This window comes from Ovis canadensis, chromosome 2 (genome assembly GCF_042477335.2).
Source record: "Ovis canadensis isolate MfBH-ARS-UI-01 breed Bighorn chromosome 2, ARS-UI_OviCan_v2, whole genome shotgun sequence".
Lineage (NCBI taxonomy): Eukaryota > Metazoa > Chordata > Mammalia > Artiodactyla > Bovidae > Ovis > Ovis canadensis.
The window spans coordinates 215,349,514-215,377,491 of record NC_091246.1 but is presented as its reverse complement, the minus strand read 5'-3'; the positions used below and the strand labels follow the sequence as shown (position 1 = coordinate 215,377,491).

General features: G+C 42.6%; 1 protein-coding gene and 1 long non-coding RNA gene across 7 annotated transcripts in view; one reads left to right on the top strand and one right to left on the bottom strand.

Moving 5' to 3' along the window:
* The window catches only part of PLEKHM3 (pleckstrin homology domain containing M3), a 208,537-nt gene that overhangs the window by 93,608 nt on the left and 86,951 nt on the right, over positions 1 to 27,978 (top strand). For all 4 annotated transcript variants that reach the window (XM_069578165.1, XM_069578166.1, XM_069578162.1 and 1 more), the window contains 2 exons: positions 312 to 505; positions 18,019 to 18,082. In XM_069578165.1, the coding sequence (XP_069434266.1) occupies positions 312 to 505; positions 18,019 to 18,082 (258 nt within the window). The remainder of the gene's footprint in view (positions 1 to 311; positions 506 to 18,018; positions 18,083 to 27,978) is intronic.
* LOC138434158 (uncharacterized) lies at positions 164 to 16,062 on the bottom strand. 3 transcript variants are annotated; one of them, XR_011254668.1, is made up of 7 exons: positions 15,905 to 16,062; positions 14,732 to 14,843; positions 14,366 to 14,548; positions 13,114 to 13,296; positions 10,608 to 10,914; positions 1,030 to 1,143; positions 164 to 781 (listed from the first exon to the last, which is right to left on the bottom strand). It is a non-coding gene; the product is annotated as an uncharacterized lncRNA (long non-coding RNA). The 3 variants fall into 3 exon arrangements; XR_011254667.1 differs by lacking the exons at positions 13,114 to 13,296; positions 14,366 to 14,548; positions 14,732 to 14,843; positions 15,905 to 16,062 and adding an exon at positions 4,988 to 5,341 and having other exon boundaries at positions 10,608 to 13,026; XR_011254666.1 differs by lacking the exons at positions 10,608 to 10,914; positions 13,114 to 13,296; positions 14,366 to 14,548; positions 14,732 to 14,843; positions 15,905 to 16,062 and having other exon boundaries at positions 164 to 849; positions 1,030 to 1,486.

Sequence of the window (27,978 nt, the reverse complement as noted above, 5' to 3'; positions counted from 1 at the left end):
CCTTGCAACCCCATGGACTGTAGCCCACCAGGCTCCTCTGTCTATGGGATTCTCCAGGGAATCACACAAAACAAAAAACAGAGTTAATATATGTTGTAATTCCTTTCAATGCCCAGATTTCTTTTACCAGTTGAGTTTCTTAGAAGAGAGAAAGAAAACCGTATTTTATACTTAGTTACACTATGGGCTTTTTTATTTGTCTGTGTTCAGAAAATGATGTCATTTTGGTATTTAAGCTATGGTTCCTAGCTGGAGGAGGTGTGGAGAGCCGGGTTTTGCGCCAGTGCTAATGGAGGAAGTTTCTCTCGTAGGTGTCTAAGCAGGCCAAAGAGTTTCTGGAGTACGTGTACGAGGAGCCCCTGATCGACATCCAGCAGCAGAACCCCATGCTGTACGGGCACGCCGAGCCGCTGGCCACCGTGGTGCGGCTGCGGCAGCGGCTGAAGTCACTGCGAGCCTATTTGTTCAGCTGCCGGGCGGCGGTGGCCGAGGATCTGCGCCGCAGGTAAGAGTCATAAATGTCAGACAGCTCCGGTTTGTTTTTCTTTGTTTTTCTTTCCGCCCCGGGAGGGTGGTTAGATGATCTCCGAGGGCCTTTACAATGCGGAGTAGCTGGAATTCTGTGGTTCTCCCTCAGGGCTCATCTCTGACTTTTTCCTCTGAGGGCCTCTGTCTGGTTGAGCCAAGCACAATGAAAATAATATCTCAGCGGAACTGAAGGCTTTTAACCCATGCATCGAGTTCCCACGATGGTGAAGACCTCTCTTTACCTATAGGTTAACTAGAGATAATATTCATGGAAGTGTCCTCATTAATTGTAGCATCTTATAGTTTCTCCAATTTCAGTTCCTATTATCGTCAGTGAAAATAAGCATGTTTGAAATATTTCATAGCTCCAAAACATTTTTTTCAATGAGAGATTAGTAAGTGGTTATTCAAATCTTATTTTACAGACAGAAACAGACTTGGTAAATGATACAGGCCGTAGAGCTGGAATTAAAATACATTTAAAAAAGAAAAACAACCCACCATAAAAAGGCTCAGGATTCTGCCTTTTCATGTTATCATTGGCATAGGCTGCTCTTCCATAGGTTGGTTATGTCCAAGTTTATGGAACACACAAGTCCATACCAAGCTCAGAACCTTAACATAAAATTGAAGTTAAAAAATGTGCCTGTTCTCATCAAATTCCTTCTTTTACAGTTAGGTTTTATTGGCATTTAAATTCTCACCCTTGGTATACACAAACTAGCTTATACTTGAAATAATTGTTGTTGGTGTTCATAAGTACCTAAACATATCTTTTAATTTTTTTTTCATTGCAGCTTGAAAGCATACATTAGTCATGGTTTTTGGAGGCAAGCGTATGTGAATAAGAAGCTTTAGAAAGTGATCGTTTGCAATTTGAAATCCAATTAATATCTGAAGAATCCCAGGCCTCTGAAGAAGATGTTTTGAAAAGAACTAAATGTAGATAGTAAAGGATATGTAATATCTAGACAAGCTCTCATAAAAATAATAATGAAAAGGCAGGTGCCATAGAGCAAAATGCCTCATAGTGGTAGCCATTCTTTCACCTGGTTGTTTTTCAGAAAACACTAGAAAATAGTCAAGATTTACTCTTGTAAAGTCTAGGCAAATCTTAATTTTAAAAGATTGGGGCTTTGCCTGAAAGGGAATAAAATTATGTGTTTCCAACAAATTTACCAACCAAGCTAGATACAAGATTCTTGACATTCAAAGTATGTTCACTCTATTACTCTCAGTACCTTTGGCTTTGCTCAGAGCTGGTTTTTCTTTGTGCTTTTATTGTTGAATAATGTTAAAATCTACACACGGAAACCTTGTTGGATACCTTTATGATGTAATGTTTTGCTTTGGTTAAATATGCCAAATCTGGGCATACATTTAGAAATTAAATAGGAGATCCTCTCTTCATATGGATGAGTAAGCATACCTACGCTGTGCCAGCAGTTTGGTGGCTTACCACCATGTACTACTACGCCTTATGGCCAGACCACCGGGAAAGGAGTGGAAGTTCTAGGGAGAAGGCAGCCTGGGGCTGTGAGAGTGAAAATAGGAGTCTTCCCCGCCCCCTTCATTTCTCTTTCCTGGACTTGTTCATGACCATCATTCAGTGTAGTGCCTGGAAGACGGTGTGTGGTTAGTAAGTACTGAACAGATGGATGTAAGGAGGGATGGGTGATGAATGGATGTCTGTTACGATGTCACTTGAGACCACTGAGCCATGGCTGGTAGCCCAATTCGGAGGAAGGAGTCATCTTCAGATTCTTCTTTTTCTTACTTCCCTGTCAGTTGGCACAGTGTTTGAACCTTCTGAAACCTTCAGAAATTGTTGTTGAATAAATGAACAGACCAAACCAGCACAAAAAAGATTTGGTTGGTTCTGTTTCTGGGACAGCTCTCAGATCTTTCCTTTGCTTTTCACTGCCAATGCACTCCCCTGGTTCAGTCTCAGGACCATGACAGTATCCTTCTAACTAGTCCGTCACGCTTGGGTTTCTTTCCTCTCCAACTGAACCTTGACATCAGACAAATTATTAAAGCGCAAGTATGGAATTCAAGATCTGCCCCAATCTAACCCAGTATTTTGTTCTGCTCTCTCAAACACAAATGATTATTTAATTCTCCCCTCAGTACATTCTGTTGTGGGAATTAAATGGGTTTTTACAACTGCAGGGCTTAGACAGTAGTGCCTGTTCACAGTAAATAATAAATACTATTATTACTAATACTGCTTCTTACCCTAGATTGTTCTTGTCTCTAGCTTTAAAAATCTTCGTTAAAAGAGTCCACTTAAAAGCCACCCCTGATGCTCTGTAACTGGAATCGGGCCCCTTCTCCTGCTACTCACTGTGTCCGGAGAGGGGTGAGCAAGAGGAAGTGGGTTGGAGAGCTAGTCTGGCACAGGGCCTGTGGTTTCTGGGTATGCGGTGCATACTTATCTGTGCATTTGTTGCATAAAAGTGGGTGGAGCGGGAGGCTCCCTAAGACTTCCCAAGAGCAAAGAATAAGACGATGATTCCTACAGAGCCTTAGAAGAGGTGCTATAATTTTTTGTTGTTGTCTTAGTTTCTGTATATTTATATAATCTCTGAGGTTGCCAAGCTCTCCAACCTGGCACAGAGAAAAGTACACCAGTAGCAAGCAGGTCTCATAGCTTTGGGAGGGGGGTGGTTTTGGGGGGAGTTAAGAACTTTTTTGGATTTATTTTAAAATATGACTGTTTCGTGAAATATGTCTAAGGTTTTCTGGGATGTCCATACTTCTTACAGCTGGACCATGCTTATTCATTCTGCCTTCTTCAGTGTCTATAAAAATAACCATTTAACAGAGAGGATTGCCCACCTCATGCTAAAATGACTGTCACCAGAAGCCATCTCTTACTTGTCTTTCACTTTTATACGGAATCTGACTTTTTAAAAACAAAATCAGTCAACAGTACCTTCAGCGACAATAAGCTTGTTCAAAAGCAGGATACTGAAGGTTTCCTTTGTTTCACCTGGGGAACCACCTCTAGAGTGGGGATAGGGGGTAGTTTAGACAGTGCGAAGGACCTGCTGGGCACAACTAACCGTATAGATCCTTGATAGAAATTAAAAGAGGGAGGAGTTGATGAGCAACACGGGAACCGAAACAGAGCAAGGGAATCCAGTTCTTATCTAGTCGTAAAAGGCATTCTCTCCCTGCCTGGGTTTTACCTCCATATAAAAGTTGCCATTAATCTCCAGCAAGTAGGCCCAACATGCTGAAGACCTGTCAGTGCTGTATAAACAGAATAAAGCAAACTGTTAATATTGCTGTCGTGAGGAACCTGGAAACAGACTGATTAATCGTATGGGTGCTAGACCGCCAGGGAGCCAACTTTGGTCATTGCCTTATTAGGGAAGTCGCAGTTGGCTTTTAGGCCTGTCGTTACAATGACCGTCCGGTTTTTATCCTCACTGTTTTTGTTATTGTTGTTAAACGAACGCCTTGTTCTTGAACCCGAACTGCAAATCTTGACTGGCAGGGGTGATCAGTTTAGAAAAAGTCAGTGTCTTCCACGAAGTCTAAAATGTTTATAGTGCTGACAATTCACGGTCTCTGAGGACTCCCAGATGGTGACCCTGCTGGATCAGTTCAAGGTCTAGTTAACTTTTCACGAGAAGAATTATTTACAGTGTCCACATGTGGAGGTGCGTGAAGTACTCTGTGGAAAATCTTCGCACTGTCAGGATACATCCGGATGAGCAGCCGTTAAGGACGTGTTCAGGAGAGACCCCGGGAAAAGCTGGGAAGGGCCTCCGGCCTGCATGCCCCGCTGAACACAGGAACGGTGGGATCCAAGCGTAAATCAGAAGTCATAAATGGTCACCTCGGGGCCAGGTTTGCCCTCAGATGTTTTGTTTGGCCTTTCAGGGATGGTTCCACCAGGTTCTAAAGTTGCAAAATAGTAGCAAATGTCTGACCTACTCAGTAGACATGAATTTGAGCAAACTCTGGGAGATAGTGAAGAACAGCGAAGGCTGGTGGGCTGCAATCCATGGGGTTGCAAAGAGTGGGACATGACTTAGACACTGAACAACAACAGCAAAAGCGAACATTTAAATAATTAGGCCTTTTCATGCTCTCACAAAATAAAGCTGTCTGGTTTCTCTTAGGAAATCAGAAGCTCTGAGTACACAAGTCTTCCCTCATTCCTGGCTGTAGCAATCAGCATTACGTATTAGACTCTCCACTTTGCCATAATCCCTGCCCCTCCTGTTATCTCCCTAAACCCACTGACAATTGGTACATAATATGTTGCTGCCCTGCGTTTCTCATCCTCAGCCCATTTCACTTATTTGTGATGGTGAGATAATCATGATTTTATCAGTTAAAAAGTACTTTCCCATAAATATACTCTTTAGTCTTTATAATAGGTAAACCATGGTATTTAGAAAGAATGGAAGGAACTATGACTCTGACATGCTACGTGACTTGCCTGAGGTGACAGAGCTGGCAAGGAGCAGAGCTCACACTCGGAATCAGGCTTTCTGATGCTCAAATTGTTGCTGCTTTCCCAGGGGCATTTGCTGGTGGCAGTGATGTCCAGAAGTTTCTAGACTCTTCAGAGGAATAACCCCTTTTATTTCTCCTGAAGGACTTCATTGAGGTTGTCTAGGAGAGTGTGAAGGCAGCGAGGTGGCAGACAGTAATGTCTCTTGTGCGGAAAGGTCCAATTGCTGTACTCACTGCCAGCGCTGGGCTTGGAGAGCAAGGCATGGCTATTGGCTTATCGCTAATGAACACACTTTCCTCTAGATTTGTGTTTACCAGACCTTTCTGTTGCATAGACCTGTAAATGTAGAGATGTCTATAGGGTTATCTTATCCATGTCTAAAATAAATATTACGATCTCTTTCTCACCATTTCATAAAAGAACATAATGATGCAAAAAAAAAAAGTGAACAGCAATCAAACAGCTTTTTAAAGTCAAATAGATCTAAAATTCAATCTACTATTCTTTTTTTGGTCTCATTTTGCCTTGGATTGCTGAAAAACATTGCCAGAGCAATACCAGTTGTTTGGACTAGCTTTTCAGAAATCCTGAATTAAGTCATTTTCTCTTCTGAATGCTGAAGTGAAATTATCCAGTCCAAAGAAAGATATTACAGAAATCAATTGGTGGATGCCTGAGTGTTTCCCATTCTCTATCATTAACAGATGATTGGGGTTTTGGGTGCCTGGTGAATCCAAAGTTCCTATTGTGATAAATATTTAAAACTAGTTTCTCTCCAACACTACTTGAAGCCAATAGGCAATGTTATAGCTGCCTTCCCAGTGACTTAGAGCACAAGTGTGATGGTTCTGGGGGAACAGGTAGTCCTACTTGTTTGTTAAGTTCAGTTCTTTGCTTAGACCATTCTAAACCATTTGACAGTTTAACTTAGTATAAGTCACCTTTTGCTGTCTTCAGTCTCACGTTTCATTTGAAATTATATCCAGTATTAGTTCTCACTGAAATACCAGCTTTATTGAACAGTGAAAAATTTCTATCATAAAACCCGGCATTTTTATTAACTTTGTCTAGCCTGCTGAGTGCCAGAAAAATATGAATGTGTATGTATGTGAATGTGTATGTGTGTCTATCCTGTCAGACTGTCCTTGCCTCCTCTTCCTTCAAGCAAAATTCAGCAGCTTGCTCAACTCTTAGAAACAGTCCCCAGAAATGTCATTTAATATACCAGATTTCCTTTCCCAATTCTTTGCTCCTTACCCCCAGGGAAAGCTGTCTGTCTGACTGCTGAGTTCACTAGACAGGAAGCTAAGTCCAAAGGTTGAAACATCCTTTGGGTGTCCACTAGCATCTCAAACTTAATATGGTCAAAACTGAGCTAGTAGCCCCTCCCCCACTCCTGTTGCAAACTGCTTTGGCTGCAGGGCCCCTCATCCGCCTTACTGGCACCTCCACCCATCCAGTTGTTCAGGCCAAACACCTTTCTCTCAGTTCTGAATCCAACCTATCAACAAATCCTATCAGCGTCACCTTCAAAATAAATCCACTCAAATTGAAATCGTCATAAAACCATCACTTCCCCTGCTACCCCCTAGGTCCCAGCCACTGTCACTGTCCCCTGGATTATCGTGGTAACTGGTCTCCCCCTTCAGTCTGTTCTTAAGACTACAGTTAGAGTTAATGTGTACATTAGATGATGTCACCCCCGACTCAGACTACCTGATAGCTTCTCCTCTCTTCACCCAAGTGAAAGCCAAGGACGAATATGGCAGGTTCCCCATCCCCTCTCTGCCCTCATCCCCTGATATGTGCCCCCTCCTTTACTCTGTTCCAGCCAGACCAGCCTTGTTTAGTCCTTGAGCACAGCACACAGGCTCCCACATGAGTTTCTGTGCTTGTTTTCCTCTTCCCCAAGTAACTGCATAGCTGGCTTCCTTCTCTCCCTTAGATCCATATGCAGTCACCGTGTTCATGGGGCATCCTTGGCCACTTTATTTGAAATTGCGCCCAGCACCCTCCCTGACACACACGCTTCATCTTTTTAGTCTCTGCTTATCACCACGAAATGTAGTGTTTTATATTGTCTGTCTCCCTCTCTGGAGCCACGCATATGGCTGTGGAGGTCATGCTTTTCTCAGCCTGTATAGCCCTGCCCGGAGACCCTGTGCTCTCCACACTAGATGTAAGCTATGAAAGGTCGTGGCTTTTTATCTGTTTTGTGTTCTTAGGCCCTGCTATATCTCCAGAGCCTTGAACCATACTGTGTGTGTGTGACTGTGTGTGTTAGTCACCCAGGCATGTCTGGTTCTTTGCGACCCCATGAACTATAGCCTGCCAGGCTCATCTGTCCATGGAATTTTCCAGGCAAGAATACTGCAATGGGTTGCCATTTCCTACTCCAGGTGATTTTCCCAACCCAGGAATCGAACCCAAGTCTCCTGCTTGGCAGATGGATTCTTTACCCCTGAGCCAAGGCTTCCCAGGTGATGCCAGTGGCAAAAAATCTGCCTGCCAATGCAGAGATGCCAGAGACTTGGGTTCAATCCCTGGGTCAGGAAGATCCCTTGGGGAAGGAAATGGCTACCCACTCCAGTATTCTTGCTTATAAAATTCCATGGACAGAGGAGCCTAGTGGGCTAGAGTCCATGGGATCGTAAAGAGTTGGACATGACTTAGCGACTAAAACCACCACCAACAACACTGTACATACTACTTTTAACCCAATCATTTTGCTTAGTATATTGTGAACATCTTTTTATGCCAGCAAATATTTGTCGAAAGCATCATGAATCGCTGAGTGAAAGTGGTATTTTGATGCATGAACATTCTGATGCACCCTCGATTTTAGAAGTATGTGAGGATATTATTCAGTGTACCCAACAAAAGATTGCATGAAAGAGCTGAAAGAGATCATTTCATAGCAACAACTCCTCATCTCCCTACCTCCCAGTAAGTCAGACATATTAGGTAGAGGGATAATCTGCTACAGAGAGAAAAGATTGCGTGCTTTTGTGACTTGAATACACTTAATGTCTCCTCTGTCAGCCTCGTTCTTAAAACAGTCTACACAGACTTGACTTGCTGTGTCTCTGAACTGAAAATGAGAAGTGTCTATACCCAAAATCTAAGATCCAAATGTGCAGCCGATCATTAGCCAAAATCTGGTTAATACTGAATTTTAGAAGGATGAGCCCATTTTAGGCACAATATTATCACTAAATTAGTCTCATTAAAGACCAGAGATTATTAGCACTTCAGATTTATATATAACACTTCTTTAAGCCCAGTTAAATGAACACAGCTCTTTATGTTCTCTGTAAGATTTAATATTGGCTAGACTTTGTGGCTAGTTTTTGAGTTAGCTAGTTAAAAGTGTCTTTGGGGCTTTCCTCTCAACAGATTAGCTATGTGAATCTATCAAGACTCAAAACCTACTAAAACACAAAACGTTACTTTGATAGTTTTTGAAAGCAGCTATTCTCAGTCTCCTTCAAGAATTCCTTTTCCCTTGAATGACTCGAAGAACCAAGGTTTTCAAGTCAGCTAAGTGCCTCATCTCCTGAGTCCCTCCCCTCACCTCGTTTTTCTCTAGAAATCTCATTCAGGAAATCATGTATATATGTGCTAGTATCAGCACTCTAAAAAGGAGCTGTAGACTGTCTGCAAAACCATCATTCAAAACTAAAACATTAATAAACTTTGAGAAAGGAGCTCTGGCAAGTTATATATTAATTTTACTATAATGTACACAGAACTTTTTATTTATCGAGAAATCCATAGCAAGTTAAAAAGTGATTTTATCTTATTCTGAGATTAAATGAAATCTGTAGATTATAAAAAAATCATTTTCTAAGAGATGACAGGAAAATAAAACGCATGGCAGAAAAAGTGTTATATTCTTAGAATCGTGGCATAACATAGGGATTTGAGCTAGGATCTCTAATGTGATAAAATCTGTCACTTTTATAATCAGATCCCAGAATAATAACAACCCAAATTTCTTCCTAAGTATTTCTACTCCAGGCTTTAGCTCGAAGAAACTTAGGCACAGTCTCTGAATGAACATGTAAAAGAGACCCTTTTTTCCCATACCTATCTGCCAAAATATAATATCTGATGCAATCTTGCTACTTTTTCAACCAATGAGATTAGCACAATGAAGTATCTAGAGAAATGATTGAAGCTTGTTTTCTTCCACATGGATGGCTATCGCAATATCTGCCTTTGATTTAAAATTGTTCTTCCATTAGCTGGGAGCATGGCTGGACATAAGAGTCCTGTCTATATCCAGTCTAATGTAACTATTTCGGGAACATCTGTAGCTCATATCAAGAACACCAAATTGCATCTCCCTGGGAATATTTCACTGTGCTTTTTGCTGATTTCGGCGTGGGTACGTGTGCCCTCCAAAGGAAAAATACTGCAACCCTTTCCATTCCATACAAATTACCTCACCTGGAGCACTGACTCTTGGAAAACACAGCGATACTTCATGAATTAATGATTTTCCTTTCTAAATTACTCCTTATGCACTTCTACACATAATCTTCCTTTAGATCGTTATGGTTTAGAATCAGAATTGGAGATTTTCCCTTGGTGTTGTCTTTTTTATTGTGTATACCTGTGTGTGTGTGTGTTTAAGAGAAAGAGAGAGTGATAGACACAGAGATACATGTAGAAGAAGGGAGGGAGATGAGTCTGTTTTTTAACTTATTTATTTTTTAAATATTTATTTGGCTGCTCTGGGTCTTAGCTGTGGCATGTGGAATCTACTTCCTTGACTAGGGCTCACCCAGGCCCTTATATTGGAAGAGTGGAGTCTTAGCCATTGGACCACCAGAGTTCTAACTTATTTATTTTTAACTGCAGGATAATTGTCTTACATTACTGTGTTGGTTTGTGCCATATAGCAACATGAATCAGCCATAGGTATATGTATGTCCCCTCCCTCTTGGACCTCCCACTCACCTGCCACCCCATCCCACCCCTCTAGGTTGTCACAGAGCACCAGTTTTAAGCTCCCTGCGTTATTTAGCAAATTTTCACTGGCTATCTGATTTCATATATGGTAATGTATATGTTTCAATGCTGCTCTCTCCATTCGTCTCACCTGCTCCTTCCCCTCACCCTGTGTGAGATGAGTCTTTAAATCATATCTGTTACATATGTTAAGATATTTTCATTTTAATCATTGGGTTTTTAATGCCAGTTATGCAGCTCAAAGAACTGAGCTTTAGGGATATGGCGATATTACTAAATCTATCAAATCCTGCAAAGGGTGTGCCTACTTCAGGGCCTGACTTAGTCCCTTTTCTTTCATGAGCATCAGGGCTCAGTGGAAACTGAGTTTAAGTCCTCAGGAATTAGTCAGGTTAAATGAGTCTTGATGTGTTTGACTCAGTGTCCTGGTACAAAATAGAAGAGGACTCCCTACTTGTTTTATATAGACTCCTGCCTTTGATTTCATAGGCCATTATTTCTGCATTTTTAACCCCAAGTGCCACCTATATAATATAAGAGATCTGAATCATTCATGACCTTTTTTCCCTTTTAATCTTTTCTCACTTTTCTCATCGGAACCATCTGTAAATGAAGCCTGACTTACCTGCTCAGTATGTCAGGAAGTTCTAAAGGTGATAAAATAGAAGTAGTTGGCGCGAGAAACAGTTGGGCTGGTTGGTTTTCATGATCCTTCAGCAGGTTTCTTCATTGTCCTTTGGTATCAGAGACCTTGACGGCGCCACTGCCAGCGATGCAGTTTTCCCTCGGTCGGTGAGTGAGGTGTGGAGTTGACTCTCCTCCTGCTGTTTGTCCTCTGGCTCCGGTGTCAGGACAGTCACGTTGGCGTGAGCAGGGCCGTCCTCATGCGTAGCCTGCTGGTGAAATTCTGCCTGACCTGATGACGACTCGGCCTGCAGTACAGCGAGATCACTTACTGCACAGAAAACCCTAAACACAGCTTCCTCACCAGAAACCAAGGGCAGCACCCTCCTGCAGCTAAGAGGCCATTTAGCAAAGCACTGCCAAGTCAGGCAACCTTCCGTTGGTTTGTAGCTCTCCGTTCCTAGGATGTTGAAGTCGGAAGGGAACACTGGGGAAATTAGTGATTATGTTTTACAGAAAGTCTTAGTAGAAACTTGAAGCATTTCAGTGAAGAAAAGAGTGTGTATGTACCCGCACCCTCACCCATGGCAAACGTTTATTTGGAAGAGCTCCTAGTGGGAGCTCCATGTCCCATTTCCTCTAGGCCTTTCCAGGCTCAAGAGCTCAGGCTCTCTTTTTCCCACTTCTCCATCAGTAGCTTCTGATTCTGCACTGGCTTCTTCAATATTAGCACGTGAATATGCCCAAGTGGCTTCCATCTCTAAGAAAAGAATCCTTTCTTAGTCCTGCATCCTTCTGTAGCTATGGCCCAGTTTCTCTCCTTTAAAGTGAGTTTCTTAAAAGAGTAATCCACAGCCCTTCGCCCCTCTGCAGTCTGGTGTCCTTCTTCCTCCCGAGGTCACTAATGAATTCCATTTTGCCAAATCCAGCAGGCACTTTTCAGGCCTTGTGAGTGTCTTTCCCGGGTTATCTGACCTCTCCGGGCCTCTGATGCCGTTGACCCTTTTTGTCCTTAAAACTCCCTCCTCCTTTGGCTTCCTGGATGTTGGCTCTTCTGCTTTTTCTCCTGTCAGACTGCTCCTTTGCAGCTTGCTTCCTGCAGCTGTTCTTGCAATGGCACTGCTCTGCCGGCATCCAGTCTTTTCTGTCGCTCTAGTGTGTGCTGTCCTGGTTGTTCCTCATTTTCATGTCTTCACCTGCAGGCGCACAGCTCTCCTCTCTGAATACGTGGATGACTCCACTTGGACATTCCACAGACAGTTCCAGACCTCTTCCCTGACAACTGAGCTTCCCTTTCTCCTCATGGGCAACTCCTCTTCCTTATTCCCTGTGTCAGTGAATGGAATTTCCATTTACCAGCTTCCATTTACCATGAGCAGTGCCAGGCTCCTTCCTGGCTTCCATTTCCTGGTAGTCTTCATGGCATGTGGATGGTGCCGCAGAAATCTGTGTGTGGTAGGCTCCCTTTCTCTCCACCCCAAGGGCAACCATCTAAATTCTGTTCAGGCTCCCATCATTTCACAGCTAGTTTACCCCCAAAATTGTCCCATCTCTTTGGTCTCTTTCCCCTTCTGCTGTCAGTGAACTTTTATAGGCACAAAGAATGAGTTTGTTTGAGCAAACTCCAGGAGATAGTGAAGGACAGGGAAGGCTGGTGTGCTGCAGTCCATGGGGTCAGATGCAACTTAGTGCCAACAGCAACAACGCAGGCACAAATCTAATGCTGTCTTCCTCTTGCGTGAGGCACTCCTGTGGCACTCATCTCTTTGGGGGTAGGCTGTTCTCCAAGCATCTAAGCTCTCTCATATCTGGCTACACACTTTCCAAGCTCACACCTTGCAGTACCCTGGTTCCCAGCATGGGCGCATACACACATGTACACATACAGAGCTTGTTCCCTGAAAGAATTATGCTTGTCCTGGCCTCTCTGCTCTTACCCACGCTGCCCCCTCTACCTGGAATACCTGCCCTTCCACTCCTTCATGTGGGTTCTGACGTGTTGGTTCTGAGGCTTTTCCTGAATAGGCTCCTCACCCATGCACTCCATGCTGGAGCTGGAGTTATTCACTTACTTGTCTGTTCATCTCACTTATTTGTAGGTATTAGGGGGAAAAAAAAACTATGTCTTCTCTAAATTTCCTGTCCAATGTGTACCCAGCACCTGCTTGTTACAATGAAAATGTGTGCTGACTTTAGATTTTTCACCATGGTGGCAAGTCACTGAGGTCATAGGACTCAGCTTTATTTGCATTGAATTCCTGTGCCATATGGTGATCACTAGTTGTTTTCTGACCAAAAAACTTCAATAACCATTCATTAAGCATATGAATAGTAAAATTATAAAGTCAGTGCTGCCATGGTTCTCAAGGAGGTGCCACACTTTGCCTCCCACATGTGAGCGGCTTCCCTAGCTCTCCCCGAAGTGGCTGTGTGCCCTGCAGAGCCCTGTGATGCTCACCAAGCACACCTAGGGCCTGCGACTCTCCACCAGCTCTTCCATAACTTACCCTGGGAGGCCCCACTTGTTGCATCCATACCCTAAAGAGCTCCCATCAGCTGGGCCGCCTCGTACACCGAAGCCACCATGGGGGGAAGCCCTTGGCATCCTCCAAACAGGAAGTTGCCCTTGCTTTTCCTGGGCTTGGCTTTCGTCTCCTTATTTGCCGTGCACTTCCGCTGTGGACATCAGCCTAAAGAAAATATTCCAAGAAAGACAAGCACTGTGTGATATCACCTATGTGTGGAGTCTAAAAAATGCATCAAACTAGTGAGCATAACAGAGAAGAAGCGACCCGCGGATATAGAGAACGAACTCGTGGTTACCCTTTTGGGAGGGGGGCAACAATATAGGATGGGAGAATGGGAGGTCCAAACTATCAGATGTAAGACAGGCTCCAGGATGTATTGCACAAAACATGGGGAATATAGCCAGTATTTCGCAATAACTGTATCCTTCCAATTTTAGTATATGTGCCGCCAAAGCGAGCACTGCAGTAACTGTAAATGGAAGGTAACTTTTACAAACTGAATAAAAATTTTTAAAAAGAAGATATTCAGAGAATGTCTTACCAGTTGAGTCTGCCTTAAAGACATGGGCAGTAAGAAAGAGGAACAAGCTGATGGGGTTATCTGAGCCCGCCTTTGAAACCCTTTTCCCCTCTAAGCAGAAAAGCAAGTCCTTCCCTTTAAATAAATCTTTTTCTTCTTTTATGTACATTAAAAAGTGTTTATTTACGTTAAAGAGACACATTTTAATGCCACGCTGTCTTCCCGCTCAAGAAATTTATTCTCATATTTGACTTCAATGCTTTCTTGATGTAATTTCCATCCTCATGGTGAAGAAAAGCTGACTGGCATTATCTGTCTTAAAAGTCGGTGTTTTTTATGGCCACCACTAAATCTCTTGGACACAACATCTCCTCCAAACACAATATGCTCAGTTCCTTTTTCTTTTCTGTGTATATTGCATTTTCCAGTTTTTTGAGTCATTAGGACCCAACTCTTGTAAATTATTAGTATTAGACACTGAAGAGAGCCAAAGAGGAGACAGCAAATAACAGTGCTTCTGGAAGGGATGAGAATTTCTTCCAGAGGGAAAGAGGAAATAAATATGTGAAGTATATTTACACACAGAAACAACACATAGCTGACTTTAGCTGTATACAAATCGTGGTAAAGGAATATGAGAGATGACGGTGCCCAAAGTTGGTGAGTTATTGTGAGAAGAATGAGCAGTGTTTGGAGGCAATGAGGACCCACCTGGAGTGGAGAAAGTAGAAATCCTCTTTGTTGCTCATCAGCTGTGTTCATTGAACGTATCCATCGCCAGCCCTTAGCACACCACCTGGCTCATTTCAGGCACTTGGTACTGTTTGTTGACTGGATCACCAACTGACGGTAGTACTCCAGTAAGGGTAAACCAGTGTGACTCCACTTGTAAACCTGTAATTAATTCTTAATATCCTGTATACTCTCAGTTGTGGAAGTTTAAGGATTTTGGAGAAGAACTTGAAGTAGCAAAACATTAACGATATGCTACCCTGCTAGGGTTCATTTCAGTCACCTTCCTTCTAACATTTTCTCCAGCTGACCTTCATGTGTTCAACAGAAAAGGCAGGAGCTCACCTTGAAATGATTTTCCAGCCTACTTGTTTGGTTCACTCTGTCTTTTTTTCTCAGCTCTGCTGGCACATTGCTTTCATTTTATTTAAGGGACTTCATTACGAGGCAGTTGTCTCTGAAAAAGAATTCCTCCTATTCAACCACACTCAAACGTCCTTTGTCCCCATATTAGATGACCGTATTCTGCTGCCCTGGTGACCCCACAGGAAGACTGCATCCTAGGTTTGCTTCTCTGCATGTACGTTTGGGTCTCAACTTGCAAGTGTTTATATATATTTTAAAATATCTAAATGTAATCTTGTATTCTGGATTAGGCCCTTGAGGAGAAAAAGAACATTAGTGAAACAATTGGTGAAATCTGAATAAGTTCTAATTTACATAATTGTTCATTTATTCATTTTATCAATGAACCATGGCTCATGGTTGTGTAAGATTAGGGAAAGCCGGGCACAAACATTTCACAAAGGGAAATGAAGCACATGTGAACATCCTGGTTCTTTTCAAAGCAGTTTTTCAAGCATGAGAAAAATTGCGGACTACCAAAGTGTACTTCAGATACTTCTAGGCTTTGTAAGATAGACAAAACAACCCCGGTTCATACCAAGCCTCCTCCTATTCGGTTTTCTCCGAGGTCCATTCCCAAAGCTTCTGTGCTGATGTCAGACGTGCCCCTGGCTCTCCCACGTCTCTCAACCCCACATCCCCGAGGGCCACACTTGCTGTCCCTTGCACAAGCACTTGCTGTTCAGCACAGATAAATCTCAGTGCTTTATCCCGTCCCCCAGCAGCCTGCCCTGTGCTGGCCAGTGACATCACCATCCTGACATCCCAGCTAAGTATTTCAGAATCACCTTCAGTTCCTTTCTGCTTTTTCACCCATTCCAAGTGTTGTCAGTCCTCCGAAAGGGTCTCTTGTGTCTGTACACTCACCCATTTCCTTTCGCCTTGTGGTTACCCTAGGCCACGGGTACCTGGTCAGGACTGTCCCTGCCTGCCAATCTTGCCATCCTCCCCACTGCCTTCAGGAAGTGAGCATGACCCAGCACATCAGTGTAAGTTTCCTTCTTTCAAAAAATAACAATTGGTCCACATTGCTGCTGGCCTAAACAGTAATAAACACCTACCCGGAAGAGAGATGTATCATACAGCTAAATTAGACAGTCAGTTCATACCCACCTCTCTCCTTCTTCCATCCTTATCTCCAGGAAAGTAGAGGAAGCACAGGCCTTTGGAGTCAGAAAGTCCTGGCCTTGAAGCCCAACTCTATGACCCTGGACAAATTAGTCTTTGCCTCTGAGCTTCAGTTTCCTCTTATGTAAAATGGAAGTGGTATCAACCACGTGGGGCTGTTGTGAGAACTAAAATGAGATGTTTATCAAGGGCCACACCCAAAGCAGGCTCTTCATTGTTAACCCTGTAGGGGCCATGAGGAACAGGTCTCTTGACGATCTCGGTACCCTATGTGTGTGAATTGAAAATGGACGTTGGTCATGTCTCCCGGGCCCGTGGTCTACCTTCTACAATAGGGGCCTCTCAGTAGGAAAGCTTCATCCCACATGGAGGGACTGAGCACTTTCCCTGCACAATTTCCAGCTGGGTGGGGACTGTGTGCTGCTTCCTGTCACGTGTGCAGCCCCGAACCACTAGAGTAGAAGGGATCCCAGCCTCAGGAAGTGAATTCCGTTCTTCAGAGTACAAGGACCGTATCACTCAATGGTCTGTTCTCACTCTGTGGATGAAACAGGGATTTTCAGCACAATTCTTCAGAATCTATCATTCTTCCCAGGAGAGAGCCAAACTATTAATACAAAATGCCTATTGGGGGCCTCCCTGCCAGGGGACTTTTTCTCGTTGGTTCAATGCCCTTTCTTTCTTCAGTGGCCTAGTACAGTAGCTGGCACATATCTGTGCTTAATCAGAATTGAATGGATAGAAAGATGAATGGAAGGATGAAGGATTTAATCTCTAGGATTTGTCCAGTAATGCACACTTAATTGAAAGACTGAATAATGAATTCCCCAATGAGCTAGGTATTAGACCAGTGATTCTAAACCTTGGCTGCTCTAGTCACCAGGAGAGTTTTTGTTTTAAGACTGATTTCTGGGTTCTACTGATTCCTGTGCCCTATTATTTTCTAAAAGCTCCCAAATAATTCTAATAGACAGCCAAGGTGGGCACCTACCATGCTGGGCCAATCTAAAAGTATGTACCCCACGCATAGCTCTTACATCCAGTCACCATGTTGTAATTAACAGTTTATGATCTTTCCCTCACTTGACTCTATGCTCCTTGAGCTCTGATACTGGAACTTTCTAGTTCATAACTGTCTTCCAGTGCCTGGCACAGTGCTTGGCATATTGTAGATCATCATAAATGTTCGTAAAGTTGAGATCGTTTCTTTCATTTGGGTGGTTCTATTCAATTTTCTTGTATCCTAAGGCAAAGACAGGAAATGCTAGCACTGTAAGTTTTGTTTTATATGAGAGAGAGAGAGTGTGTGTGTGTGTGTGTGTGTGTGTGTGTGTGTGCGCGCGCGCGCTGTTTTCTAGCCATCTATGCTTTGGTATCTATATACTTGTCCCTAATTCATTTTTTTTTTTCATGTTCACTCACTGTCACTTTTCCAGATGCTATGAACTGACAGCATCCAAAGATACTGGACTTTGTCAGGGAGCCTCAACTTGAAATATTTTGTCCTATTATTTCCATCCATACCTGGTCTCCAAAGCTCATCCCTATACATATAAGAGGATAGTTCATTAATGTGAGGTCTGGCACCACTATCCTCATTAATGAAAGCCACAGGAGCCTCTAGAAAAAGACACACAGGTTGCTACTCTCGTTGATATTCTCAACTCCACAATCTGTTCATTTAGACATAGAATAATAGAGCTGGAAAGATATTTAAGATACCGAGTTCAGTCATCCTCATTAAACAGTGAAGAATCTGAAGCTACATGGGTTTTAGGACTTGCCTGAGATGACACACCGTTCAGGGGCGCAGCTGGTGCGAGAAACCTGGTGCTCTGGTCCTCAGGCCTGGACCACTGCACTGTACTCCGAGCATCTTGGAATACATCAGAAATCAAGGATCACACTTTTACTTCCTCTGTGGTATCTGTGTTAGAAAGAAAAATACCTGGAAAAAGGTATTGTTATAGGTTTCTTAGAGGATGTGGGGAGGAGGAGTTATTAGGTGGAAAAGGATTCTTGAATGAGAACTTAGAAACTTCTCAGAAAAAAGCATTTTGTGGCAGTACTACAATTTGTGTTTCTGTCCTTGTTTTCAGAATTTTCCCCAGAGAATACCTCCTTCAACAGATCCACCTGTATTCCCTCGCTGATCTGCAGCAGGTAAGCACTTCATGGGGCCATTTCATGTCTGTTTTCTCCCCAGGGATGTGTTTTTGATGCTTATGTTCTTGGTACTGAATTCTGTCATCATTAGTGTACTTATATTCACAAGCCCAGATAATTATTTTCTATTCAGAATGAGAAAGCTTAATGTAAAAAGATATTATAGGACAATAAGAAATGCTGGCTAGCATTTAGAGAAACTGGAGCTCTTGTACACTTGCTGGTAGGAAGGGCAAGTGGTGCAGCCACTTAGGAAAATAGCTGGGCAGTCCCTTAAAAAGTTAAATGTAGAGTTTCCCTATGACCCAGCCATTCCACTCCTAGGCACATACCCTGCTGCTGCTGCTGCTGCTAAGTCACTTCAGTCGTGTCCGACTCTGTGCCACCCCATAGATGGCAGCCCACCAGGCTCTGCCGTCCCTGGGATTCTCCAGGCAAGAACACTGGAGTGGGTTGCCATTTCCTTCTCCAGTGCATGAAAGTGAAAAGTGAAAGTGAAGTTGCTCAGTCGTGTCCAACTCTTCGCAACTCCATGGACTGCAGCCTACCAGGCTCCTCTGTCCATGGGATTTTCCAGGCAAGAGTACTGGAGTGGGGTGCCATACCCTAGAGAACTGAAAACATATATCCACATAAAAACTTGTATGGGAGTGTTCAAACATCATTATTCGTGATAGCTAAAAAGTGGCAACAACTTGAGTGTTCATTAGCTAATGAATGGATAAACAAAATGTTGTATATCCACTTAAAGCAATAGTATTTGGACATAAAATGGAATGAAGGGTACAACATGGATGAGCCTTAAGAGCATCATGCTGAAAGAAGCCAGACAGAAAAGAATACATATTTATGGTCCTTATTTTATGTAGACTTTTCTTAGAATGTCCAAAATAGGCCAATCCTTAGAGACAAAGAAGGTGAGTGATTTCCAGTGCCCAGGACAAGCCATGGGGTGAGGAGTAGCTACTGATGGTGTGGGGCTTTCTTTGGGGATGATGAAAATGTTCTGGAATTAGTTGTGATGGTTGCACAACTTTGTAACTGTACTAAAAGCTATTAAATTGTATACTTCAAAAGAGTGAATTTTATGATAGGTGAATTGAATCGGTAAAAAAAAAATTGTACAAGGAAAAAAGACATCAAGGACAATGAAGATATTAAACTCTGACTTGTGTTCAAGCCAAACAGTTGGATGATGTTACATTAGGAAAAAAAAAAAAAAAAAAAAACAGAACAGAGCATGTAGGAGTGAAAATCTTTTTATACTTTTATTAGTATACATATATCCTTTCAATGATTGAGCAAGTTAACAGCCAGGAAGAAAACCAAACCAAAGTTCTGAATATGTTAGGCTTTGCTTAATCATTTAAATCAACAGCTCATTCTCTAACACGTTTTCAGATGCTACATGAAAGCATTGCTTTCTTTTCCATATTTTCTGGATTCTTTCAAGAGTCAATTACATAATAATCAGTTCAGTTCAGTCACTCAGTCATGTCTGACTCTTTGCAACCCCATGGACTGCAGCACGCCAGGACTCCCTGTCCATCACCAACTCCCACAGTTTACCCAAACTCATATCCATTGAGTTGGTGATGCCATCCATCTCATTCTCTGTTGTCCCCTTCTCCTCCCATCTTCAATCTTTTCTAGCATCAGGGTCTTTTCAAATGAGTAAGCTTTTTGCATCACATGGCCAAAGGATTGGAGTTTCAGCTTCAACATCTGTCCTTCCAATGAACACTTAGGACTGACGTCCTTTAGGATGGACTGGTTGAATCTCCTTGCAGTCCAAGGGACTCTCAAGGGTCTTCTCCAACACCACAGTTCAAAAGCATCAATTCTTTGGTGCTCAGCTTTCTTTATAGTCCAACTCTCACATCCATACATGACCACTGGAAAAACCATAGCCTTGACTAGACGGACCTTTGTTGGCAAAGTAATGTCTCTGGTTTTGAATATGCTGTTTAGGTTGGTCATAACTTTCCTTCCAAGGAGTAAGCGTCTTTTAATTTCATGGCTGCAATCACCATCTACAGTGATTTTGGAGAAAAAAAAAAAAGCCTGCTACTGTTTCCACTGTTTCCCCATCTATTTGCCATGAAGTGATGGGACTGGATGCCATGGTCTTCGTTTTCTGAATGCTGAGTTTTAAGCCAACTTTTTCACTCTCCTCTTTCACTTTCATCAAGAAGCTCTTTAGTTCTTCTTTACTTTCTGCCATAAGGGTGGTGTCGTCTGCATATCTGAGGTTATTGATATTTCTCCTGGCAATCTTGATTCTAGCTTGTGTTTCTTCCAGCCCACCGTTTCTCATGATGTACTCTGCATATAAGTTAAATAAGCAAGGTGACAATATACAGCCTTGACATACTCCTTTTCCTATTTGGAAACAGTCCGTTGTTCCATGTCCAGTTCTAACTGTTGCTTCCTGACCTGCATACAGATTTCTCTAGAGGCAGGTCAGGTGGTCTGGTATTCCCATCTCTTTCAGAATTTTCCACAGTTTATTGTGATCCACACAGTCAAAGGCTTTGGCATAGTCAATAAAGCAGAAATAGATGTTTTTCTGGAACTCTCTTGCTTTTTCCATGATCCAGCGGATGTTGGCAATTTGATCTCTGGTTCCTCTGCCTTTTCTAAAACCAGCTTGAACATCTGGAAGTTCACAGTTCACGTATTGCTGAAGCCTGGCTTGGAGAATTTTGAACATTAGTTTAGCGTGTGAGATGAGTGCAATTGTGTGGTAGTTTGAGCATTCTTTGGCATTGCCTTTTTTTGGGATTGGAATGAAATCTGACCTTTTCCAGTCCTGTGGCCACTGCTGAGTTTTCCAAATTTGCTGGCATATTGAGTGCAGCACTTTCACAGCATCATCTTTTAGGATTTGAAATAGCTCAACTGGAATTCCATCACCTTCACTAGCTTTGTTCATAGTGATGTTTCCTAAGGCCCACTTGACTTCTCATTACAGGATGTCTGGCTCTAGGTGAGTGATTATCTGAGTTGTGAAGATCTTTTTTGTATAGTTCTTCTGTGTATTCTTCCCACCTCTTCTTAATATCTTCTGCTTCTGTTAGGTCCATACCATTTCTGTCCTGTATCAAGCCCATCTTTGCATGAAATATTCCCTTGGTATCTCTAATTTTCTTGAAGAGATCTCTAGCCTTTCCCATTGTATTGTTTTCCTCTATTTCTTTGCATTGATCACTGAGGAAGTCTTTCTTATCTCTCCTTGCTATTCTTTGGAACTCTGCATTCAAATGGGTATATCTTTCCTTTTCTCCTTTGCTTTTCACTTCTCTTCTTTTCACAGCTATTTGTAAAGCCTCCTCAGGCAGCCATTTTGCTTTTTGCCTTTCTTTTTCTTGGGGATGGTCTTGACCCTGTCTCCTGTACAATGTCACGAACCTCCATCCATAGTTCATCAGGCACTCTATCAAATCTAGTCCCTTAAATTTATTTCTCACTTCCACTGTATAATCATAAGGGATTTGATATAGGTCATACCTGAATGGTCTAGTGGTTTTCCCTACTTTCTTCAATTTAAGTGTGAATTTGGCAATAAGGAGTTCATGATCTGAGCCACAGTTAGCTCCTGGTCTATTATGTAATAATAATAGTAGTAGTAATTGTGACAACTTTCAGAACATATCAAACTGCTGTGATTCAGTTCTTTTCTTTGTTGTTTTGCCCTGAAGAAAGAAGGTCAACTTAATCTGTGTTCAGATCCTTCACTCATTTTCAAGACTGAAAAAATAAATAAAACCTTGAAAAGTAATTTCACCTCAAGGATTTTATGGTGTTTTTTTTGTTTTTGTTTTTTTTTGCTCCCCCAGACAACTTATTTTAAATGGTAGGAATAGTACCAGTAAATGGTAGTTTTAGAGTGCTTATTAGAGAGGGCTGAGCGAACACTAGGGTTTTGATTTTCACATGTGCATCCAACGTAAATCTATTTGCACCTACCAGCTCTCTCTACCCCTTCAGTCCTGCTGCCCTTTACCACGTAATCAGTGATCTGCTGACTGGTATAGAAAGAGATGCAGTTTTAATTGTGATTGCCCAGCGGTATTCATGGGGAGGAATTGGTTACAAGACCCAGTGTACACCTATGTATTTCTGCAATCAGGATCAGTGATCTAAGAACCCAAACTCTTAGCACTGGAGAAGTGAGTTTAAAGGCACCGGTGGTGTATTCTTGTAAAGGTGATTTGATATAGAATGAGCAGGCTCCAAAGTAAGTACTTTTTGAGGAAGCCTTTCAAAAACAAGTTATGATACCAGATGAAGAGAAAGAATCAGTAATTCCATATTCATTTTAGGGTGTCAAAGTAGTGTAGCTATTTGGCATAATAAAGCCTTCTCTTTTAAAAAGCTCTCTTATACCCTGCTGTCTTTTTTCTTTCTTTTCTTTCCCCCTTGTAATAATCAAACCATACAATGCCAAGCAGCTTACCTAAATCAGTGGCAGCTGTATTCTTGGTGGGCCAGACCATTAGCCTCAGAGCCCCATAAGCAGCTTAATCAGTTTCAGCCTCCATCATAAAGCAATAGAGGCAATCAACAGCTTATCAAACTCCCTGTAGGCGGGGGTGGCCAGAGCTCCATGCTGTCTGTTTACTCCACAGTTCTCTCTAACCTGGTTCTTTGTGCGTGGCTTTAAGATCTCCAAACCTATCATATTGAGAGGAAGTTTAATTCAATTACTTTTTCTGCCTGAGGTGGGTTAAATTGGATTTAGCTTTTGATCTATCTACATCTAGTCTTATCAGTACTGAAAGAAACCTCTGCCCCATCTTCCCTTGGTTTCAGAGTAAATTTCTGGTCTGTTTTTCTGAATCTGAACTGTTCTTGCAGACAGAGAAGTGAACACAAGAATGGGGAAAAATACTATTGCTTTGTGACAGTCCATGTCAGACATGGTAGGAAATCCCACCTCACTAACCCAGCTGCCAGCCCCAGGTCGTCCTGTACCATTGCCCCCTCTGTCTGGGTGCTATGCCACTCTGTTTCAAGTCAGCTTCAGGAGTTTCAGAATAAGTTATTTCCTCCATTCCATTCCCATTCTCACTCCTAAAATAAAGGTCTCTGTAAAAGCATCCTTGGACAGCAAGGAGATAAACCAGTCAATCCTAAAGGAGATCAACCCTGAATAGTCATTGGAAGGACTGATGCTGAAGCTGAAGCTCCAATACTTTGGCCATCTGATGCGAAGAGCTGACTCACTGGAAAAGACCCAGATGCTGGGAAAGCTTGAGGGCAGGAGCAAAAGGGGGTGACAGAGGATGAGATGGTTGGATGACATCGTCAAATCAATGGACAGGAGTTTGAGCAAACTCCAGAAGATGGTGATGGACAGGGAAGCCTGGCATGCTGCAGTTCATGGGGTCACAAAGAGTAGGACATGACTTAACAACAGAACAACAAATAAAAGCGTCTCTTCTATCAAGTGAAATGACTGTAGAAAAATGAATTTCAGTTTATAAATTTTGCAAGGGAGAGGAAGAAACTCAAGTAAGTAACTGAAGAATTAATCTTGAGTAATGGCAATGGCAACCCACTCCAGTATTCTTACCTAGAAAATCCCATGGACAGAGGAGCCTGGCAGGCTATAGTCCACGGGGTTGCAAGAGTCAGATGCAACTTAGTGACTGAACTACGACTACAAATGTCAATATAAGTATCTTTCCTAAGGGCTTGGATTCCTTTCTACAAATTTCTCTCAAGTGAATTTGAGTTTTCCTATTAGCTTTTATTTAAAAAACAAAATGTAAATATCTTCCTCTCCAGAGAGAAAAAGGAAGGTAAAAATTGAATAAACATGATAAAAAGGGGATTTATAAGTATATATTCAAAAATCTTAATATAGTGCACAACACTACCACCCTAACTAAAGACACTGAAAGAATTATGGTATCAAAAAACGTGCAACCTTTTTCTTTCTCACTGTTTTCATGTTTATAAGTAATAGTCCCCAAAGTTTTAGCAGATAGATTCACTTCAGCGAATCAGCAGATTATGCCTCTGATATTACACTCAAGAAAAAATTCCCCCCTCTTCTGAGTATTTGAATTCATTGGCCTCTTTGCATGCAGTCTGTCTGCTTTTGTACACTTGAACATGGGAAATACATAGCACGGACTGACACTCCTCAGCAAATGAGACTTCCTCTAGTTGTTCTGGGCACTTGAATCACCTGCCCACTGGCCAGTGAGTGGTGTTGCCAGTTATTGGCACCATTTGTAGCTTATGACAGTGCCAAATCCTTGTCTTTTTACTGGAAAAGATTCAGGGCAGAAGGAGAAGAGGGCATCAGAGGATGAGATGGCTGGATGGCATCACCGATACAATGGACATGAACTTGGGCAAACTTCAGGAGATGGTAAAGGACAGGGAAGCCTGGCGTGCTGCAATCCATGGGGTCGCAAAGAGTCAGACACGACTGGGCAACTGACTAACAACAACAACAATAGCTGATTAACAATGTTGTGAGAGTTTCAGGTGGGTAGTGAAGAGACTCAGCCATACATTCTGAATCCATTCTCCCCTAGACTCCCCTCCCATCCAGGCTGCCACATAACATGGAGCAGAGTTCCCTGTGCTATACAGTAGGACCTTCTTGGTTATCCATTTTGAATATTGTAGTGTGTATGTGTCCATCCCTAACTATCCCTTCCCCCCATTTTTCCCCCCGGCAACCATAAATTCCTTTTCTAAGTCTGTGAGTCTGTTTTGTAAATAAGTTCATATGTATCATTTCTTTTTAGATTCCACATATAAGGGGTGTCATATGACATTTCTCTTAAGCTGCTCACTGGCTTTTACTAGCGGGTGGGAATGTAGTAGTTAGCTCCACACAGTCATTCCTAATCAGTGGCAGGGGCTTCCCAGGCTGCTCAGATGGTAAAGAATCCACCTGCAATGCAGGAGATGCAGGTTCAGTCCCTGGGCCGGGAAGATCCCCTGGAGAAGGAAATGGCAGCCCACTTGCCTGGGAAATCCCATGGACCAAGGAGTCTGGTGGGCTGCAGTCCATGGGCTCGCAAAAGACATGGCTTAGCAACTAAAGCAACGCAACAATCAGTGACAGCATTGTAACAGGTAAGATGGGACAAGTGCTTCTCCTGTCCTAGCAGCAGGGCACAGAAGATGCGAGCAGAGACTCTCCGAATCCCAGGAGCTGGGGGATGGGGTGGGTACACCAGTTTGAGTTGTCCATTTAAGGTTGGAATTTCAAATGAATTTCTGTTCAGTAAAGTAGATATTGTTGGAAAAACATGCGATCTTTGCTCCTTGAATATAAATCTGACAGAATGTGCTTTTTTTTTTTTCCAAATGTTACAAATTTTCAGGAGGTTTGAATGCATAGTGGTGTTTTAAAATGACACAGCAGTTCCTCAGAAAGTATTTGGCAGGCAGTGTCTATCTTAAGCATGTGAGAATGAATGGACAAGTGTTGGTGCATGTTTTTAATGGGGAAACGAGGCTACCTTTTTAAGAGATGTTTTTCCCAGTTTGATGCTTTGAGAAAGGAAAGTAGAATAGAATTTGTGTTTCGTTATTTTCAATCTGCCCAGCATTATTGGCGATTCATGGGAAAGCTTTACAACAGGAATACAACAAAAAGATACACTCCAGTGGGACAGCGGAAGCAATCCCATGACCCTCCATGCTTGGCTTGTTGTATTAGTCTCCCATTCCTCTGTTGCATGTGTGACAACCATCTCCTTACTCAGATCCCTTTGGCTCTTTTAACACTGATAAGCAAATCCCTCATTTTATCAGTAGAATACATTAGTATATGCAAATTAGCATTCACTAGATCCTAGCTGCTCTCAAGGAGCAAATCAGAGCCACGGTTTAATATGTCACTCCTCGGGCTGTGTAAGTGATAGAGGCTTTTTCTAAAGCTCTTTCCACTTGCTGAAAGGAAAGGTCAGACTTGACTTCTACATGTTGGCTCCCTGTGCTTTTGTGACAAAAGCCTAAGATGTCTGTGAATGACTGACTCTTCTGGTGTTACTCACCTTTGGGACGTATGTAAGCTAAGCAGTGAATGATTCCGTTTGTATACCATTCATGAGAAAGGATGCTGGGTGATCCCAGGGGTGAGGCGGTTGGTTAGAGCAGCCCTTCCCCACCCACTCCCTCTACCACTGACCGCCTCACCTGCCAACACACACACACACACACACACTCTTCTTGTGGGGCAGTCTCAGAACTGATTTCCCAATTGTTCACGTTCCCTGGGCCCTAACTTTCCAGACTAGCCCCTACCTCCAGCTTAAAACAATGCGATTCTAGTTAATATGAAACACAGGCATACTTCATTTTTTTGCACTTTGCAGATACTGTGTTTTTCACCAGTTGAAGGTTGGTGGCAACCCTGCATTGACAGAATCAGCATTTTTTATTAATAAGGTATTTTTTAATTAAGGTGTGATTTTTTTTTCAGACATTATGCTTGTACACTTAACAGCAGTTTGGTGGAAAACCAGAAAATTCATGTGACTCGCTTTACAATGATGCTTTGCTTTATCTCAGTGGCGTGGAACTGAGCCCGCAGTATCTCTGAGGTATGCCTGTATATTCCCCGAGAGGAGTAAATTATTATTTTAGCACAAATCCTTTTGTCTTATTAAGTTGAAAGCACAGAATGATACCTGAGGGGAGATAAATTCCAATAGGTGAGTTTTAATTATGAAAAAAGGTGGGAGAATCTGAACCTTGGAACTAAAGAGATGTGAAGTGGGGAGAGTACTAAAGCAGAGGATTCATAGCCGTCAAGAGCCACGGAGAGAGGGAGGGGTAAAGGCGCCTCGGGTGGTCTGAGGTGTTTGTTTTATGCTAAAGCAGTGAACATTTATACTAAGCAACTGAGCATGTAAATGTTCAAATGACACAATGGATGGATGGATGAATGGATGGATGGATAAATACACGCACATGTACCTACACTGTCCTGAACTCATTAGCACTCTCTCCCCATAAAAGAAAAGCAAACAAATTAATTTCACATAAGCCCTTAAACAAAACAATGTTAGAAATGCTGCTTTGTAAAACAATGCACAGAATTCTGAAAGCAAATAAAATCTCAATGTTTTACATATTGGAGCAACAGTAGGTTGTCCAATGTTGCAAATTTTCTGAACACTAAACCTTCCCAAACAGCTCACTGACTTTTCAGTTAGATTTCTCTCTAGTTCCCCACTCCCACAGAGCTCAGGAATTGTCCTCCTTGGGGCTTAAACATTTGTCAGAATTGGCTCCTGAAGAAATAACACAAGCGGTGCCCAGCCCTACCATGAAGATGTTCTAGTGTGTTCTTGCTAGTGAGTGTGATCACAAAAGGTGATGTTTAAGGCATTTTGAGGCCACTTTTTAAAAACACACTTGGCCGAATTCTTCTCTGAGGAAGTATGCAAGTTATTTTGCATGGCTCTGCCCCACCAAACAAACACAGAATCAGAATGTTATTCTCTGTGGGCACTGTTCACAGAGTCAGCAGACAAAGGCCAAGTCTAAGTGGGCACCCAGCGCAGCTGCCCTTTCACCGAAGAAGCAACAGGTGATGACCTTTATTCACATGGGGGCTGACATCTTTGAATCCACAGCCCCCAGGAACACAGCGCCTCGGTGCCCACAACCCAGTCACCGGTGCCGAGACTTCAGGAGCCCGAGGAACTTGTATTCATAGCGTCTCAGCACCCCTGATCCCCGCGCCATTGTCCACCCAGGCCTTAGTGGGCAGGATAACTAATTAGGAGCATTCGGATTTAACCAGCAGAAAAACAAAGCGTGACAGCTTGCCTGAGTTGCTTCATGGCCAGAACCTGTGTCCCCTGCAGCTGTCACAGCCTTCAGAAACTCCTGAGTGTAATCTGGGGCAA